Raw genomic sequence first — 19,429 nt, forward strand, 5'->3', positions numbered from 1 at the left:
TCCCCGAACTGCCAATTGCGTTTGTGTCTTCGAGTTGATTTCCCTATACACAAATGTCAATGAATGTGTCTTCTCTCCCGCACTGGGTAATAACAACGACCTCAGGGGGGGCCATGTTGTTGGGACTGCTCCAGCGTCCAAAGTTCTGGTGCTGTTTTTATTATTGCGTAGATTCGATCCAATTAACCGCAAACAGAACTCCGGTCCGTATGAAGCCCTGTCCGTCCATTATCAATGGTGGTCCATTGAGAGCGTACCTTCACCCAAGGAATGTTAACTTCACAACTTAACCTCACTTTGGGACCGAAAGTTTGCTGCTCCAATGTCTCCAAAACGCAGGCTATTGCAGGCTAAATAGGAAGTCATCAGAAAGCCCTTCCGGAGAGCAAGAGAGCAGGGGAGCCCGAGATGAAAATAAACAATGGCAGAAGAATGCACCTCTTCCTGGGGGTTGTTTGTTCCGGAGGCAAAGGAAAGCATGTGGCGCCACAGCGCCACCCTCCGCCACAAAACCGACCCAACCCCGTCGACTCAATTATCGCAAGACAATAGACAATATTGCTTGTGCCATCGACTGTGCGGAGGCTTGTCGCATTATCGCATTTCTCCTTTTTTGTGTGGAGACGATGTCGTCGTGCCCGGCTTGTCGCTGGATGGACGAAGGGTACAGTGTCTACCTTTTGCGGTACAGTGAGCGCAATGAGACGCTGTGGGTGCATTGTGTAGTTGGGTTAATTTTGCGTCTGCCACAACACCGAGGGGAAGGGCAGCTCGTTCAAGCATCGTTTACTCGGCAGAATGTGACAGTTTTGCTGTGTGCGGATGTGAACATGGATGTTGCCGCCGTTCCCGCACCGACGTTCATTCACAATCGCATCATGAAAAGTAGTCTGTAGTGTGTTTTAATTCTACCATTTGCCGGGATGATGTATGCCTAATAATAAAACCACAATTCTTTCCTTTCTCTCTCTCCCTCTCGTTCCAGGTTCGTATTCTAAAACGGGGATAGTGCGTAGAGTTTGTAAGAACAGTTGGACCATCCATCGTGCGCCGTCGATGTCTGCAATTCAATGCCGTGAGCGTGAGACAGGAAAGCTTGATGCGTTCTTGTTGGTTTGTCTTGCGGTAGAAAAATACTAACACTAAAACCCAGTCCGGGACGATAAACCACTCCAAAGCAGCGCATAAGATTAACAAACAATAGACGATTGGTCATCTAAAGAGTTACCTTTTTACCATAAAGCAAAAATCGCCCCCCCGTTTCTCTGATAGGCCGAGGTTTCATAGCGTTTAACGATACCCTTGCAACCCACCACCACTCGCACCCTCACACACAAACACACACCTTCATCTTTCACCTTTCTTTCCGTGTGCCCGCGATACCATTCGCAAAACTCCTTCACCAATGTTCCCAACATGGGTGAGTGTACCGTTCATTGAACAACGTTGGTTTCGTTCGTCTCGTCTTGTCCATTTCTGTTCGCTTCACCATTTTATCTCTCTCTCTTTCTCTCTCTCTATGTGTGTGTATTTAGTTTGTTTTTCATTTCTTTTTCCCCCCAACTTCCTTGAAACCCTTATCTCCTCTTTCCCAGCAGCATCACAGGTCCTAACCAGCATCTTAGGCAATTGCAATTTTTGTCTTCTCAAACTACAAACACGCACACACACAAACATACAACTCTGTTGTTGCAAGTTGTACACGTTGTTTGGCTCGCTAATTCCACCTCTTTTTTCTTACCTCTGTTTAAGCATCTCTTGTTATTTTTTTGTTTCTATTTTATCTGTTCATGTGTGTTTCTTTCTTCTTTCTTTTCCTACTCTTGTTCGTCTCTGTGGCGTCTTGTGGTGTCCCGTTGTTTCTTTGCTTCCTGTGTCCTATTGTCCTGTTGCTGATGCGTGTTTTTGATATTTCCTTACATTTCTGTATGTCTTGCCAATGTCTTTCCAACCAATTTGGTTGCACTTTTAAGGTAAATATTTCTATTGCTGTTTAAGATCTTGTTGGAATTTCATACCTTTGCAGTTATAGTTATACTATGGTGAAATGTTCTTGTTTTCTGTTCCAAGTTCTGCTCAACTTGTCAGCCGGCTTTATCTTCATCTTTGATTCAACACACAAGAAACATAATGTTTCGATGTATCCAGGATTACTGCAAACCGAGGCCAATAAATTGGCCCGAAAATGAAACGAAAATAGCACCCAGCAAATGAAGTCGACTAATCTGTTCAAATATTGTGACAAGCATTAATCTTTTCCTAAGCTACTTTCTGTACTCTCCCCCCCCATCAGCCATCAGTGCTGCGTAGAGCCTTCCCCTAAGAAGCGTTTTTGTTCCGCACCTCGGAACAGGTTGATCAACAAACTTGTAAACAGGATTCGATTCTATCGATACCACCGTTCGAGCCGCTGCTGCTTTAAGATGACCTTTTGCGTCGGCTCCGTGTCCGTAAAACCAATTTCTTTTACGACCGAGCAGGGGAGAGCGTCCAGCGCGCTTGGGTGAAATTCAATTTTCCATCGCCCAAAACCTGCCCGCTGCTGCTCCCCGGTTTTAGGAAGAACAGGTAGTCAGCATTTGGCGTGCTTCTTGTTTTTTGTAATCTTGTCGCCAGTCCCGAGCCACGCCAAAAGTCAATAAATAATGCAATCCCTCTTTTGCCGGGGGAGGGTTTGTTTGGTGGTTCGTTGCCAGAATGATGATTCGAAAAATCGGGGAAGGTTCAGCGTGAGGACTTAAAGAGTACGTACGTACGAGTGTTGCACTGCGAAACGTCTGAAACTCACGCGTGGAAGGACTTTTTTGATCCGATTGCTGTCCGAAAAACTGCTGTTTGTAGTTCTGCCCTTTGCTGTAAATAAATAAACAATTGTGTGTGTGTTTACGTCTCTTTGCAGCTAAAAAAAACACACAACGCTTCATTTCATTGAAGGGAAAACAACTTTCGGTATTTTCCAAAACAACTCAAATCCATTTTGTCTTCAGTGTGTGTGTGTGTGTACGTGACAGTTGAAGAGCATCGTACCGTCAATTGCATCAAGATTTCCAAGCAAGAGATTCCACATTTTTCATCATCTTAGTTGAAGTGATCAATAGCTTAAAAGGGAGTTGACTCACTCCAAAAAAACTGAATTACGTCCCCAGAGGGATAAACGAATCATGGAGCACTGGAGCGTACCTTTTGGGAAGGAATGTATCTGTCTGGAATTCCGATGCACCTTTAATGTACAAGCGCTCCTGGGTTACATCAGCGTCCAACGGACCAATCCAATGTCTTGTCCATATTTGTAGCTGCTCGGGTTGCTGGTTTTGTGTTTCAGTTACCTTCCTTTTCATCTTAATTGCTTGTCTTCATAATCACCTCTCTCTCTCTACTACATTCATTATCTGTCGGCGAGGATCGTGTCCTGCGTTAAGAGTTCTCCGAGCTCTGGCTGGCTTGTAAATAATTATTCAAATAGCGCCATTCAAAGTCACTTTACACTGCGCAAAAACTGTGTACAAATCCACGGCTCTCACCCTCGTCCCTTTGCCTAATCAGCCGTGCAAGATCACACAATTTGGTGTGGCAAGCGAGGAGATCGTGGTCGCGGAAGGTTTTGTCACGCTCCCGGAGGCCACTCCGGAGCTTGTGCACAAATGTGTGGAGTCGATTTATTGTAGGCAGTTTGTAGCGTTGCTGAAGATATCGCTCCCGGCCCCGCAGCTCATGGAACAACGGTTGCTTACGAGCCACGATGCCTTTTGCTTTTCCATGGCAGCTGCTGCTGCTACTGCTGCTTATGCATGCAAAAGCGAAACGAAGTGCTTGGGCGATAGTCGAACCATATCACATAATGACTTCAATTGCCATGCTTGTGAGCTACTGGAGCCGTAACGTTCTTAGCTTGTTTGGAGTTTGGAGTAGGGGACCAGGTAGAGTAAGGGTATGGCTTCCGATTTGTAAAATTCTATAGGCATTTGTTCCTGTTTTTTTTTTGTTGCCCTTCTTCTCGTCCTCACGTGCTTCTCCAGGTATGTGGAGCTGCAGACCGGTGACTGGGAGGCCGCAAGCAGCATTATTATTGCTCGGTCGATTCTTGTTATTTGCAATCCCACCGGGATTACGGCACCAGGCGACGCGACAGCAACAAACGGAAGCATCCACGGGATCCGTTCTAGACGGCCAGCGGCAACGAAAGGGAGAGAGAAGCGACAAGCAGAAGAAGAAGACGAAAAAACACAGACACTCAACCAACGAACTTTGTCTACTTAGTTCTTATGGTCCTTCCCCACCATCACTCCGAAGCACGACAAGTACGCATGGAGAGAAAGAGAGTGCGCGATTTCCTTTCCATTTACCTTTTCCTACACACACACCGCATAATGGTGCACGGTTTGGACCTTCCAGCACAGGAATAAATTGACTTTCCTGGTGCTGTTCCGCGCACTCCACGCAGCAAACTTTTGGCAAAACGCACGAACACAGTTGCGCGGTGTCTTCGGGGGCTTCGAAAAGCATCATCCAGCCTCAATTACAAACTGAATTCATTAAAAAGTCCCGAGCACCGCAAAACCTCCTGGCTGGAAGGAAATCATGCGCAGAGGTTCTTGAGGAAGCATCTCCACCAACATACAGAACAAGAATCGAACGCAACTTGTCGGCGTCGACAACTTTGAGACCGTTTTTTTATTGTTGTTCTTTTCCTGTAGAATTTGTTCCGTGTTGGTTCATCTTGGTTGGTCAATAATATTTCTGTACAAATTTTGTATGTGCGTTGTTGATGTTGTTGGTGGTGATGGAAATCCTTTGGCCAATATTCAACACACGCCCTGACTGCAAACTACGCATAGTTCACGTCATTTGCCTCCAGCTCCCCGGTCCCTGGTTTTTCGAGCAAAGGCTTTGTTTGGGAGCCGCCGCCGCCAGTCGGTAATGTCTCGGCCTGGGCCCCATCGCAGGGGTAAACGCTTGCCAGAATGCATACAAAATACGGGACGGGATAATTAATAGCTGTCACAGGCTCGACCGAAGCAGGCTGGGTCCAAGGGGCCTCCCCAAAGGTTGGGCAGCTAATGCAAGGCGCGTCGTCGAACGCTTTTCCCACTGCTTGGCAGAGCAAGAATGAGAAGAAAAAAAGCCGTCGTTATTGACAGCAATGAAAGTGGCGCAAGGCAGCAGCAACAGCAGTGGGTACGCGTGGCTTACGTACCCGGGAGGAATGTGCCTGTTCCCACCTCTTTGGCAGTGTGTGCTGTTGCGACCAAGCGGGCAGCAGGTTCGATCGTCCGAAGCGCAGTTGTGCCCGTCCGTCCCTCCCATGGGAAATGCGTCGCGGGAATCGAACCGTCTGCGTCTGCCCAATAGTGGACGGGACTGGAATTACAAATCTAGGTCGGCTATTCGCTTTTATCGATCCGAATCGTCGTTGTCAGCGCGTTTGATCGCCAAGGTACAATCGCAATTCCTGTTTTGTGGGTCCTCTGGACGCGAGCTGACATGACAACCAACAACGGGGATCTGAGATCGTGCAAACTCTGGGGACTGTTCGGTACGACCTCGGCGCATTCTTCCTCAAACCCCCAAGGGGATGCTTCACCAACATGGACAGAAGCCTCAAGTGGTAGCTTATTAGTTAACTAGCAGCATCGAGAGAGGTTAGAGATCTCGTCGCTTCAAATCGTCCATCGGACGACAGGAATCGACAAACAGAGCCACCCATCATGTGCGCATTTCCTTCCAAGAAGATGATTGGCACATCATCTTTGAAGCACGAGAAAAGGTTGAGCTGTTTGTAGAAAGCACAGCACATATTAAACCATTGACTCTGATACAACCCACAAGGAGAGGCTTATCAAATTTCCGTACATCAGAATCTTGTGCAAATCTTTCCGGACCTTGCCTGCCGGCAGCCGAAAACTTCCCGCTTTGCAAGTCCTGAACGACCCAAAAACTTATGTCCATAATCAAGTAACCGATGTAGTTCAATTTGAGAAGTGAGGGGGGTTTGATTTCGGCAGGCACATGTCATGTAAAACGACGATTGGGTTTCACCGTCCCCCGCAAAAGAAGGCGAGCAGTGGAGCAAAAAAAAAAATACTCTCATCAAATATGTCAATCGTTGTCCACCCTACGAAGGCGTACGACGGACGTTGTGACGGGTGCGTAAACTTTGTCCGGCAAACGTCCCGCCGGTGTGACGTCTTTGTGAACTTTTGTGTGGCCCCGGGGTACACTCCAAAGCCCGCAAGTTGACTATTTAGGAGTACAAAAACGGGAAGAGTACGAAAAAAAGGAATAATAGACCAAACCAACCAGCACCAACCTTCATGTTGTCTGGGAGATTCCTACCAAATTCGGAGAATCTTAGCAGCGCCCGGGGTTTGTGTGGTAACCGAAAGGAACGTTTGACGGAGAAAATGGTCTGACAGCCGCATGACGAGGGTTTGATGAAGTTCTCGCGAATATAATCCCTGTCCCTGATTCCAGGCTTTTTCCTTTTTTTGCTGTTGGCTGTTGGCAGGACCTCTTTTCTGGGGAATGAATGATACACACGTACACACCCAGGCCACTAGCGCGACCATGCAAATAGCGAAACATTTGTGCGATGGGTTAAAGCACCGCTTGCGCTTTATCGGAGTCATGCCACGGTCATTGAGGCACAAAACTGGCCAAAGCTGGCAAGCGTGCCATTTGCGAAGGACACGCATCACGGACAGTGAAGCTCTCTGTGTAGGCTCCTCAGTTCACGGTGGACAGGTGGACAGGGACAGGGAGAAGCGAGTGTATGTGAGATACGCCCAAACGGTTTACTTTAGCACGTGACATGACTTTTTCGTTGTCACGTTCGGACACATCGGACGTCGGAGTTTGTGCTCATTCGCACCAACCACGGATGTTCCGTGTCCATCTTGTGCTGTGCTGCACCTACGCAGCATTCTCACATACACACACACACACACGGCGTGCATCGTCCTCCTGTCGCGTTTTTTTTGCGCGCGTTCCGTCCTGCACGCGCGCGTGTTGTTTGAATTCGTAACACCAAGCGCAACGGCACACGGCGTGCGTACACACGGCGCGAGAGCTTCCGTAGCGAATTGCAGGATTTCTGCCCTCCCCTGAACTAACAAATAACGAAACGCAACAGAGGATGGGGAGACGACACACACAAAAAAAGAAGGCGATTGGTGCAGTGAAAAGCGTCTGCAGCAAGACTTTGGTCGGTGAGGGCGAGTGCGCCTGCATCTCGTCTGCATGTATTCCACCCGGTGCTGGTTTAAAAAAAAACGGCGTTCAAAATTCGTCGTCCATGTGTGTCCGTTTCCCATATACACATACGACCGGGGCTCTTTTGTTGCCGCGCTCCGGAATTAGGCACGGACGCTGGCAGAGCTCGAGCTTGTTGTTGGTTTTTTTACGCTCCTTTTGCAACGCAGGGATTGCAACGACGAACGGTTGTACCATTGCCTGGGTGGACTAAATAAACTTAACCTACCCATAAGCTTACAGGCACGGACGCGCCGCCATGGCACACCAGGTTACCGTCGCGACCTGCAACAACGACCAGCAGCAACAGCAGCATCAGCACGATTGTGACCATTTCTGTGCGCTCCCAAGGAACAAACGCGCGCCCATCGCAACCCGCCAATGCGTTCGTGTTCTGGGATGAATTTTCCAAAAAAGGAAAAATTCACCCCTCCCCCAACGCGTCCCACGGCCCGACGCGGCTTGGCTGAATAATGTAGACGGGTTTGTTTTTTTTTTTTACCACTCGTGCCCGGGACAATGCCGACGAGTTTCCCGTGCAGCAGCAGCAGCAGCGCAGCAGAAGACGAACCTTCTCACATTCCGCCAACTCCGGCAACCAGTCGCTCAATTCATTGGAGGGAAAGTGGTTTGAAATCGCGGAGTGGCGAGTGGTAAAGTGCTGCTGCAGTGCAGTGGGAAGCGGACTCGCTTCATACATAAACTGCGCTTATCATCTTTATTATTGTTATTAAATTGTTCAATTTCTTCAACTCGCACGGGATGCTGTGCGGGTGCTGCATTCTACAGTTCGCTTTTGTTGCAATGCAATCCCTTAAATGGGGAACCTCGCAAATAGAGAGCGAGCGAGCGAGCGAGCGAGTAGAGCTATTAAACGGTGTAGTGAAGACATATACGGCAAACACCGTACCCCGCTGCCAATAATGCTTTCAGGTGGAGAGCAATTGTTCCGGTTGTGTTCCTGTGCGATAAAGCTTAAGCAGCGCCCGATAGCATCTGCATGAGGCCCTCGTAAAAGCACCAAGCATCAAGTCCATTCTGTTGCGTTATCTACAAACAGTTACACAGTTTGAAATGGGTTTTAAAATGTTTTAAAACAGCCTTCCATTTATCAGCGTGGAACGAAAGGTTTGCAACTGGATGAAATTGAAAAATCTTCAGCAATGCACGTCATTGTGTTTTGGTGGGCAAGAACTACCATTCAATTAGCTCCGGTAATGATGGTTTCGTTCTTTATTGATTTGTAGCGTTCGACAGGGGCGCGCGGTTTTGCATTTTGCTCCGTCCCATACGTACCGTTCCGTACGTTCGCAACCTCCGTGTTGGCTGGCATCTCGGCGAAGGCACGCGAACTCCACCATGCCCGAGTAACGAGTGTGTTCTGCCACTGCTACTCCGATCGCCGAGCACCGGGAGCTCGATTGTTTATTCATTCTGCTGTCTATTTGTTGTTTAGCTGTTATTCTTTGCATTTATATTAAATTTTCTGCATTGCTTTTGCGCTGCAGGTAACTCCTCGGGCCATGGGCCTTGTGTGTGTAACGATGCATTCCACGCGGAGAACACCATAACCATAAACGACAACGCGGTGGAGTTGGAGCGCACTGTATGCTCCTGTATGCAGCCTCACATGCTACTTCGCGAACTCGTACGGCCTGCTTTGGGAGGGAATGTATTTGGATGTGGTTTGGAATTGTGCGCGCTTGTAGCATATGCAACGGTCGATGACAACTTCGTGAAGCTGCGTGCTCCCACGGCAGTAGCACGGCAGTTAATAATGGCACCCTGGAAAAAGGATGCTTCCCGCCCGGTAGCTGACAAGGTTCAAACCTGTACAATTCTTCTATTGTTAATGCTTCATGCGCCACTGCCACACGGGCGCTGTCTGCGTGACAAGGGCACAGCATTTTTGCGTGTACAGCGGACGTCTTCGTGGAGCGATACTTCGAGGGACATCCTTTTAATGCCCTTTCCAATCCACCTCAAAAAAAAGTCAACCGACATAAACACATCCTCGTTCTGGACGTACAAAAAAAGGGTCACAAAAAGATCTCGTACATGACATCCGGCCGTGGATAGTTCGGCAAAAGAATGAAGCCAGAACAGAAAAAGGTCTTAACCCGAACCGCGTCGAAGAAACAATAAGCGATTTTGGACGGGGAGGGGTAGCCTTTGTTTCCTCGGTTCCAGCGCCGAGTCATAATTATTACCCATCTCTTCGGGCTTGGGTGGCCCCAAAGGTTGCCCAGAACAATGGAAACCAACATGTCCAAAACCCTGGGTCGGAATCATATTAAAATATAATAACAGACTCAGCATGACCGGAATCGATCGGGGCGTCCCCCTATCACGGAAGATATTGAATATCTAAAGGTTAGGTTATTTTTTCTGCTTCTTTCTGATGGTCATAAAAATCCGTCCCATTCATTTTGGGGGTGTCCCCAGACGGGTTCCCACCAGCCAATGGACAGGCAGACACGGCGAGAAGCTCAGGTGGGTCCAGAGGCGTGTGCGTGACCGGGTGTGAGGTGTGATCTATAAGACACATGCCCATGGTTCTTTGCTTTGGTCTGTCCCTTGCAACAATCCGCTGGAGGAGTTCGGACGACAAACAGGTTCGAAGAAGTGCGTGTTTAATATCGTCCTCGCCGTTCGTTTCGTGAATTATATAGGTGACAAAATATTTTTATTATTTTTCGTTCCTATCACTGCGTCTCTCACACTCGGTTTTTTTTCGAACTTTATTTCTTACCGTTTTGTGGTACACCGGCTGAGGAAAGGATAAGCCCTGCGACCTGCAAGACCTGAATCTTCTGGCGCCTTCCGTAGACGGCTACCCGAACAATAATGACGTTGCGTAGAACCGCTTTTTCCTTTCTTTTGCTGCGTAAGATTGGGACCATTTTTTCTCGCTCTCCTTTCTCTCGCACTCAGCTTTATGTCTAACCCTCGCGCGGGACCCTTGGGACGTAAACGAGTCCAACAACAACAGCAAAAAATGAAGGAAAAAGATTCCTGTTTATTGTGTGCCACCTTGGCTTTGGGGGCAGATTCTTCCACCAGAGGCTCTCTAAACGAAAGTTATAAAAACGAAACACATTGCAAAAGGTTCCGTTCCGTCCGGGTAATGATGATGCTATGAAAGCCTGCGTACGTGTCCGTGTCCACCGGTGTCATGCTCGCACTCATTTGCGCAAGATGTCCGTCCAAAGAGCGAAGAAGATTCCAAAGATGGACGGTGTGGACATTTCTTGCCCTGCCCCTGGTAATACAGCTACCGATGGTGCGATGGTTTTTATGACGACAGGTCGAACTCATCTTGCACGAGCGAGCCCCATGTAACCTTTACGGACCCCGTCCATTCCTTCCCTAACGCCAGGATCTGGAACTGGAGGCCACAAAATGACGCACACAACGTACGTTTAGTTGTGCATTAGGCTAGGATTGATCCCAGAAAAGGAAAAACGGAAGAAGGTTGCATATTACCGCCCGTTTCCCAGTGGTGTTCAATTTAACATCGATTTCCTGCCACCGATGTTACAAAGTCCTTCGTGTTGTGGAGGCTCCGCAGCATCGCACTGACCCTACACCCCTGCCTATGAGCGTTCCCGCTCTGGGGGATGGACGACAACGTGTGCGCACTTGACATAAATTAAACGAATGCGCTCACACGTAATAGGACGCTTGCTGGAAGCAGACGCCAAGGGCATTGCAGCCATGCCAGCAACAGCACACAGATTGCAAGTCCCTCAAGACACTTTGTTAGGGAGCTTTTTTTTTGCACCCTCCCTCCCTTGGATGTCAACTTCATGTACACTGGAGGAGAGTTTGCGGCTGATAAGTGGCAGCTGGCCGTTGTTCCCAGCCTGGATCCTGGACCTACTCTCCCAGGAATATTGCCATATTCTTCAGACTTTTGTCAATAGTTCTTTCTGTTTTGCGCCTCCAGCCACTTCCATCACACACACACACTGACCGGTGAGACTAAGAGCCTCCTTTCCTTTCAATGCAGTCGATAAGGCCACTATCGGCCACTATCGTGTTGCTCTTTTGCAATGGCAGATCCCTGCAGAGCGTATCGATGGAAGCAGGCAGGCTACCTCCTCATCTCCAAAGTTGCTGGTCCCAAAATACATTATCCTGGGTGGTTGTAGAAGACAACAATATACAGCAGCTCGGTGCTCAATGGTGTGTCCTTCGCTGGTGAGCGGACGACATGGGGCGACATATTAAGTCAAGTACAAGACAGCAAGGCTCTACCCTCGTCTTTGTTGGCCCTTTCCCCCCTGCACGCCGGTGATTCACCATATCGTGGGACGATATCTTTAAGGCCTCGTTTAGGACATACACAACCACACACGCTAAGAGCATATCCTTCGATATCAAGGATCGTTTGTTTCGGCAACGACCAGAACATCGGACAAGAGATTGAGATGGTAGAGTAAGTGTGAGTGTGTGGCTGGGAGATCCTGGGTGGGCGTGAGAATGAAATGGACAGGCCAACAATGCGGGACATCAAGTCGCCCATGGAGAGGACAGACACGAGGGGGGAGAGGCGCACGAAACACCAAGAGGACATCTTAATGCACACACACGACACATCTTTACCCCCGAGAAGCGGCACAAACGGTACAAAACACTGTGTCTAGTGTCTTCGTACGACAATGACATTGTCATGTAGTTGCTGTGACTTTTCTTCTGCCGTTTCTTTTTCTGCTCGTGGATACGACAGGCACTACATTCTTGCCCTGCCTAAAGTGTTTGTGTTGCCTCGAACCGTGCTGAAGCTTCTTAAAATGTTAAATGCTTCACTGCCCGGACACTCCGGCCGAGTGTTCGGAGATGAAGGCGAGGACACCACACATCCGCCTTGACATGGCGGAACTCCACCGGCAAAGCCACCCCAAACCTACAAAAACCGGACACGGATAATGAACACGGGGATTAATAGAAAATATCTGTGCCTTTGTGGCTACTGGAAGCATGAGCATAGGAGGTAAATCCTTGTCAGGCCTAGGCCAAGGACGGATGCCCACAGCATCATCAAAACGTGGTGTGTGCCATCATAATGCTTTGTATCAGCATCCTTCATGTGCTACTCTCTTTGTTATGGGTCATTTTTCACGCTCTTTAAAGCAGACCGGAGATGGCAATGCAATTCCTTTTTGCGAAGGACTTACTCACCCATCAAGGACAGTTGAAGGTGATGGCAAATCCAGGACAGCAAACGGCGATCTGCAAACGAGAAGCATCAAGCGATTGTCATTCCATCATAGTGATAGCCGCCCGGTTGGTGATGCGATAAACCGGTCAATGGCTTCGCAGGAGTTTGCTTCCTCAAAAGTTCCCTCCCGCTGTTACCGCGGGGTTTTTCCATTTTGCGCGCAGAAATATTCGCCAAAACCCGACCGTACCACCACACCGGTCTGAACCGATTTGGTTTCGCGTCATTTAACAGCGCCCGTGCGGGGCACGATGGCTGATGGCAATTGATCAACCCCAGCACCATAGCGATTCTGCAGAAATTGCGCGTTGGTAGTGGGAAGCTTCTCGCACCATTTAATCGTGCATGAAATGGACACGGAAAGAGTGTGGAAATGGGACAGAATATGACGCCCCCTTCGTCTGGCGTAAAGTTGACGTGCGATGGAAATCATCTTTCCCGCGAAGAAGCAGGACAAAGCAAGGACACAAAGCACACGGGGAAGAAGAAGATATTCGATAAATGCGCCACCCCGTTCTGCCAACTCCCCAAAGGGTCTATGCCGTATCCGAGGGGCGAATAGAAGCGACCGGAGCGCATGATCGGCGCCAGGGTGATTATATTTGATTTTTGATAATGCTGCCAACCCGAGACCCCAAGCGAAATGTAGCGTTTTCCGCAAAAAAAAACCCCAGGCAGATCAGTTACGCGAGCTAGTTCCGGTTTCCGATTTCCAAAAGCTCCTGGCGGGGACTTCTCCGCTTTGCAGGCTGGTTTTGTTTTCCGCGTGCTTTTGGCAAAGTTGGCCCGGCACCAACGGGTCTGGCCGCGTAATGACGTGGTTAGCATATTGGAATCAATTCTGCTGCCAGAAGCGGCTTGGAGTTCTCGATTACCGAAGCTCCGACGAATGAAAGAAACAATCCCACTGTCCAGACGAGGAAACGGACTCAACTTTAAGTACAGGAAGAAGAGTAAAAAGAAATAAAGATTAAATCTGAAGCCCGAGCGCTGTTGACTTAAGACGCACCAAAGGCTTTGATTAAAGCACGAGAATCACAAAGCTTTTAGCTGCTTACAGGGAAGACAAAATGCTTCTTTATTTTGAGCTCCGGGCGTCACACTTCGCGTCGCATCGGGTCGTGGATCGGGTCGTAAAAATCAGCAAGCCAAGGTAAACCAAAGGGAGGGAAGCGAAACGATATCTCCATATTGTCTCTTTATCGCGGCTCCCATAAAATAGGCACCACATGTCTGAGTGTATGTGTGTGTGAGGACGCGTGGTCGTTGGTTTAGATCGCACGGTAAGCTTCTCTAGAAAAAGCACCTCTCTATCTCTCTCTCCCGTGCAAGATGGCGAGCGATGGCGGACGGGTGTGGGAAGCGATTTTTATGGCACCGTTTTACCCGTCTGCATTTATTTAGAGCCAAGAAGGACTTCTAGAAATAGACGTGCGAGCTTGTTTTGAGCGGGTGGTGAATGAAGAAAGAACGAGTGAATGCGATGGATTTAACGTCAAAGGCACACACGAGCACCAGTTCTAGAGTGGCAGGCCGCACGTCATAAAGGTTTCTACTTTGAAATGCCTCCAATGTACGTGTGTGTGTTTCTGTGTAACACTTTACCGGGAAAAGACTTCTAGCGATGGAATGGTGTGTAAAAATTCGTACGAAGCTTAACAGCAGCAGCAGCAGCAGTGTCGTAAAAAAGCGAATATCCCGCATTGGGTCCTCCTAGAATGCGGGAAAGGTAGGTGCACGCCCCTGGGGCCACGGCCGTCATATACGGGGCTGCACCGTGGTGTGTTATTTATGTATTTTTGTTTCCGTCCCCGTCCGGTCGGAATTGTTCCATTCTTTCCAATAGCGAACAAGCGACCTCTAGGTGACGCTCACACGTGAAAGTCATCACAACCTGGGCGGAAGGAAGTGAGACGGCTTGCCAGTAGTAGTGTGCCGATGCGATTTATTTCATAGCCTCTCCTGAACGGTGAACCCTTTCGCTGATGCAAGAGCACACTCAAACACACACACACACACTTCCCTTGGAACTCGTACAGGAAGCGTGGCTAAGGAAGTCCCATTAACAACATCCGACACGCAATCCCCGCTGTGGAGAGTTAGAGCTTTTTTTGTGTGCTCTGTGGGCCCGGTTTTGAAGGATTCGTTCAATATGTTCCGGTGGTTAAATTTTACGGTGGCAGGATTTAAAGTGACCCACCAGGGTAATGCCACCACCGGGTGCAGCGAATGTTGGGTTGGAAAAGTAAAAAAAGAATGGGATTTAGCTGATTGAGTTATTGCGTAACAGGGGTTGCTTGCATTAATCTCTTGGTCGCTCTCTGTCGCCTGGTAAAGGAAGATTGCAGTGAGAAGTGGAACCGATTTGTGATCCAGGTTTAAGGAAGATTTGATGGTTTTTTATGTAGCTTGATTTGGCGAATTCTTGTTATTCGTTTAGCTTATTCCCGTGAAATGTCATAAAAATACGCTGCCGCTGTTAATTCAATCAATCCATCATGGTGCTCTCAGCCGTCTCAGTCTCGTCTTAACAAATTCGTGCAAAATTGACACGACAATATACATCCATTACGGTTTATCTTCCGCTCTAAATTACACCTCCCGACCGCTACAGCGCTCGAATTCATCTGAATGTTTTGTTTTTATTGCCATCAGCGCTAAATGGATCTCACCCAGCACCGAGATCTGATTTCCTCTGTGCGAAGATCATCTTTCAAAGCACAAGGCGGCGGCACCGTCAGGCACTGTTTCATTTTCAGCCCACCAAGGAAACACACACACACACATGTAATTTAAGGCCTCAATTTTGGGCAAATTTTTCCCCCACGCACCAAACGAGAAGCCGTTGAATACTGAAGGTCGACCTACTCACATAATTCTACGCGCTTCGGGCCGCTAAGTGCTGCTGCTTCTTGGGCTCATAAAACGGGGCTCATAAACGGAAGACCGTTCCAGCATCACACTGACAGTGCGACATTCCTTGCCGATTGCTATCAAAGGCTCCGTCACGGCACATGTTGTGTGTCGTTCGTACGATGGGCGTATGGGCATTTGGCACATATTTTTTTCGTTCATGGGGTCCCCCATTACGGGGCCCCCCGGGACGAATGTTATTTCAAGCCCTCCGATTAGTCATCAAGGCACCGGTGGAAGCAGCAACAACAAACACAAAAATAAACGATCGGCCTTGTGTGCGAAGCAAATCGAAGCTAACCCGTAAACGTAAACATTGGCCTTCGGTGTGATAAATATTCATAAACACATGCGAGAAAAGCGATGAAACAGTGGACCCCGGGAAGGCAACGGTTTCGTTTTTATTGCATACTATTAGGCGTATACCTGAAACGGCATGGCAGACACGGGCTTCTTTCTACCTGCCATTTCCTTATTAAGACACTCTTGCCGCTGGTCCTTCGAGCCGGTTCGTGCTTGTGCAGGAGCAAACCTGTAAAAAGGGGACGATTTTTTCAATTTACCTACACTTTTAAACTAATTTTATGGTCTCACTCGACACTGTCCGGTGTCCAGATGTGTTGATCGATGCAGGGAAGCCGCCTTTACGACGCATCCTCTAACCCGCCGTTATCCTTGCAGCCACCTGAACCCACGGAGAAACCGGAAGCCGGAGATAAATGGTGCCCGGGCCGGGTGGGTTATGTTTTATGGGCTTTTCTGCTGCTTCGCCTCACCCCCTCTCTCCCTCTCTCTCTCTCTCTCTCTTCACTCTCGTCAGTGGAACAGGATAGAGGAGTGCTTTCAAAACTTCTTCTAATGGCCACGGCCAGCCAGGACGGCGGGGAAAAATAAATAAAATTTAAAGAAAATTGCTATTACCGTTCCTCATTATTCTTTACCACTCCACACGCCATTTCGGGGACCGTTCGGACCCCTTGTGCTATCATTTTTAACTGTCCAGGTTTTCCTCAGCCTGCCAGAAGGAGAAAGAGCCCACACTCGCTTTTCTTTTACGACGCATGGTTAATAAAATTCCCGTACAAATAATTTAACATAAATTATGCAAATATTTGCCGCACAAACCAACTGCCCTCTTCCTCGGTTGGCGCACGAGCGCGTCCATCTTCATCTTTCGTTTGGCGATTTTGACGGGACGGTTGCTTTGGTTGCTTTACCGAAGGCCCAGGAGGCTTGAGTGTCGAGTTAATTGGAGTAGTTGTCTGCGTCCGTTTGTTTGTCAGCCCGTCCATCCGTCTGGCTGTCTGTCCGTTCTGTTTTTGTCCATTCTGGCCACTTCTTCAGGCATGCTTTTGCCAAAAACGTGTCTATTGCTCGATGCTTGTTGTGTTTTTTTTTTAGGGTCGCTTAAGATTTTTTAGGCGCAAGTCGTAAATCAGGGTAGTAGTTTTAATGGAGGTCCCAAGCGTTTGTTGTTTCAGCTTGCCACACAGCAAAGGTCTGCCTAACACCGCACGCCTAATTGACCCCGTGGTGCGTGGTTTAAGGGGGGTTTGATGTTGTAAAGCTGCGTCCCATTTCTTAAACCCTGGAACCACCTTGCCACTTAAAGGGGTCGTACCATTTCTGGCGCGGGGTTTTATTTCTCACTTCCGGAAGTTCCGGAGCACCACGAGATGATGAGCTGTGAAGCGGGACGGGAGTTACGAGATGGTAAAATTATTTGCTTACGATCATCATCGTTTGACGAGCGTCAAATTAGGGTCGAGCGTATCTTTCTCTCTGTCTCTGCTTACCATTGCACACACTGAGTGTAATTATTTAATTGATGCACTTGGCGCACACCAACTACCGTAACGGGTAGCGTTTGATGTGTCTATGTACTTAAGAGGAAACGAAAGAGTGCATATTAAACAGGGTTTGGTACGATTGACAATTTGCTACAACTGCCCAAAATCCAAGCGATGTGGCATGCTACAACACACACCTCAACGAAACAGTCCAATTTGATGCCCAAAGGTGGGCGGGACGCTATTATTCAAGAGCGCTTTGATCTTGTTGGATGTCCGTGATGTTTTTGTTCCGAAATCAAACAGGGGAAATTCGTCATTCCAGGAGTCTGTGTGAAGTGGCTCCACTTGGCTGACAAAACAGGACACAAATTACAGTAATCATTCAGTGCACACGAGCGTCTGCATCGTCCACTTGCTCTGTGTTGTGCGCTACTGAAATCCCGGCAAGCTCTACCGAAACTCGCCTCGCATTATCATACTCTCGGCTGACGGAATAGTGATAAGACACGTTGTGTACTCACGTTTGATCGATAATTACACTGTGAAAGGGAATGAAATTTATGTACACTTGCTTGCTTGCCTGCTACCACCTCCAGTCAAGCCAAGAAGTCTCCGATAGTCCAAGGATCTGACGCAACTCAGGTCCAATTTATCTCCCCCCGATGATGCCACTCCAAGCAACACTGGTTTGTCACGAGTTTGGACACGAGATGAGGACCCAGTTCAGCACATCATAAATCATCGCTCCTTACGCGCATCGAGCATGATTCTTCCTGGAAGGACCACCTTGCTGACGATGATGATAATGTTGATGATGTTCCGGGACTGAGTGGCGCTACCAGCAATGATGCTGATGATGATAATGATGATTCGGATAATAATATAAGTGATAGGCTCGATGCTCATTTCACCTGCGGCGTACAGTTTGTACCAATTATAACCGCAAACTTCCCCGTCCCCGAGTGCCGCGTATCCGCTCACGCAGCCTTGTACTGCCGAATGGCGATACAATTACTAACGCCGGCCTGGACGCGTGCTCACATATGACGCATTGCCCGCAGGCATATCACGCGGTCAAAGCGAGGGATAGAGAGAGAAAGCGTGAGTCAATCGATTCGATACGACCTGTTCGATCTTGCACCCGGAGTAAAGGGATACTCCAGTCTGCTTCGGCTAATCGAGTACTCCTCGCCTGGTGCCATCATGGAGGCATCAAATTAACGTCACTTCGATTGCCGGATTCTGCCGCGAGCGAGAAGCGTGGTGATTGTCACACACGCGCGGTAATCTCTCACTCGGGCGGTCGCGGTTTGATGTATGTTTGACCTGTCATCGTGCTCCCCCCCTGATATCGGTATCGGCCATTTCGCGACCTAATCATACACCAGCGCTTCATCAGCTCCTATCTCCAAGCACGGAGGTACCGCCGTGGTAGGCTTTGAGCGCTGTTACTAATCAAACCTTCCAATTAGACCGTTTCCCAGGGAGAGACAGTCGAGTAGTGGAATGAAATTAATATTCCCATTCGGGATGTTCGGTTGGGATGATCTAAAAATCAATTTCGACAAACTTCAAAAGTTCTCACTAATTTATGTTCTGTTGCCCGTGCTGTGTTTTCTTCACTCTCTCTGTTCTGTGTTTTTGTGTGTTTGTTTCTACACCTCCCACTGAATCGGTGCATTGAATCGGAAACTAATCACAACTTTTTCTTCCTCTTCTTCACGCTCTCTCCCTACAGGCTGTCTCCTGGACGGAGTTCCGCCTTCAGCTCCACCGGATGTACCACCGCGCAATCCAACCATGAATCGAATGAATGGACGCGTCACCGGCAATCCTACCGAGCTGGGTGTAGACTTCGAACCGTCGTGTCTGGTCCGGACGCCGTCCGGCAACGTTTACATTCCGAGCGGAAATCTAGGTAAGTACATTGCCAGCCCCTACGTTGGGAGGTGAAAATGGACAGGTGATCAAATTTCTGCTGGCACCAGCTCTGACCACTACGCGTAAAAGCGGGCCACAAAGTTGGTCCAGGTTTCAATCAATCCAGGCTTCCAAGAAGAAGGTGTGTACACACGGCACGGCGCTGTGCAAAACGTTGCGCTGGAACACGAGGAACCTTTTCCCAGACCGATCGTAACCGATGTTTTCCGGTTGATAAATAACTCACCATAAATCAAGGAGATAAACAAACACAAAACCTCACACGTTGGAAGGGATTGCCACTCCCGGTTGGGGGGGAAGTTTGTGTTTG

General features: G+C 48.6%; 1 protein-coding gene across 8 annotated transcripts in view; it reads left to right on the forward strand.

Annotated features, from left to right (window-relative positions):
* Positions 1–19,429, forward strand: part of LOC120957583 (teneurin-m) — a 512,748-nt gene that overhangs the window by 390,902 nt on the left and 102,417 nt on the right. For 7 of the 8 annotated variants that reach the window (XM_040379858.2, XM_040379866.2, XM_040379863.2 and 4 more), the window contains one exon: positions 18,917–19,096. In XM_040379858.2, coding sequence (XP_040235792.2) covers positions 18,917–19,096 — 180 coding nt within the window. Of the gene's footprint in view, positions 1–985; positions 1,421–18,916; positions 19,097–19,429 lie in introns of all 8 variants that reach the window. The other variant, XM_040379864.2, reaches the window with a different exon arrangement.

Source organism: Anopheles coluzzii, chromosome 3, assembly GCF_943734685.1.
Source record: "Anopheles coluzzii chromosome 3, AcolN3, whole genome shotgun sequence".
Taxonomy (NCBI): domain Eukaryota; kingdom Metazoa; phylum Arthropoda; class Insecta; order Diptera; family Culicidae; genus Anopheles; species Anopheles coluzzii.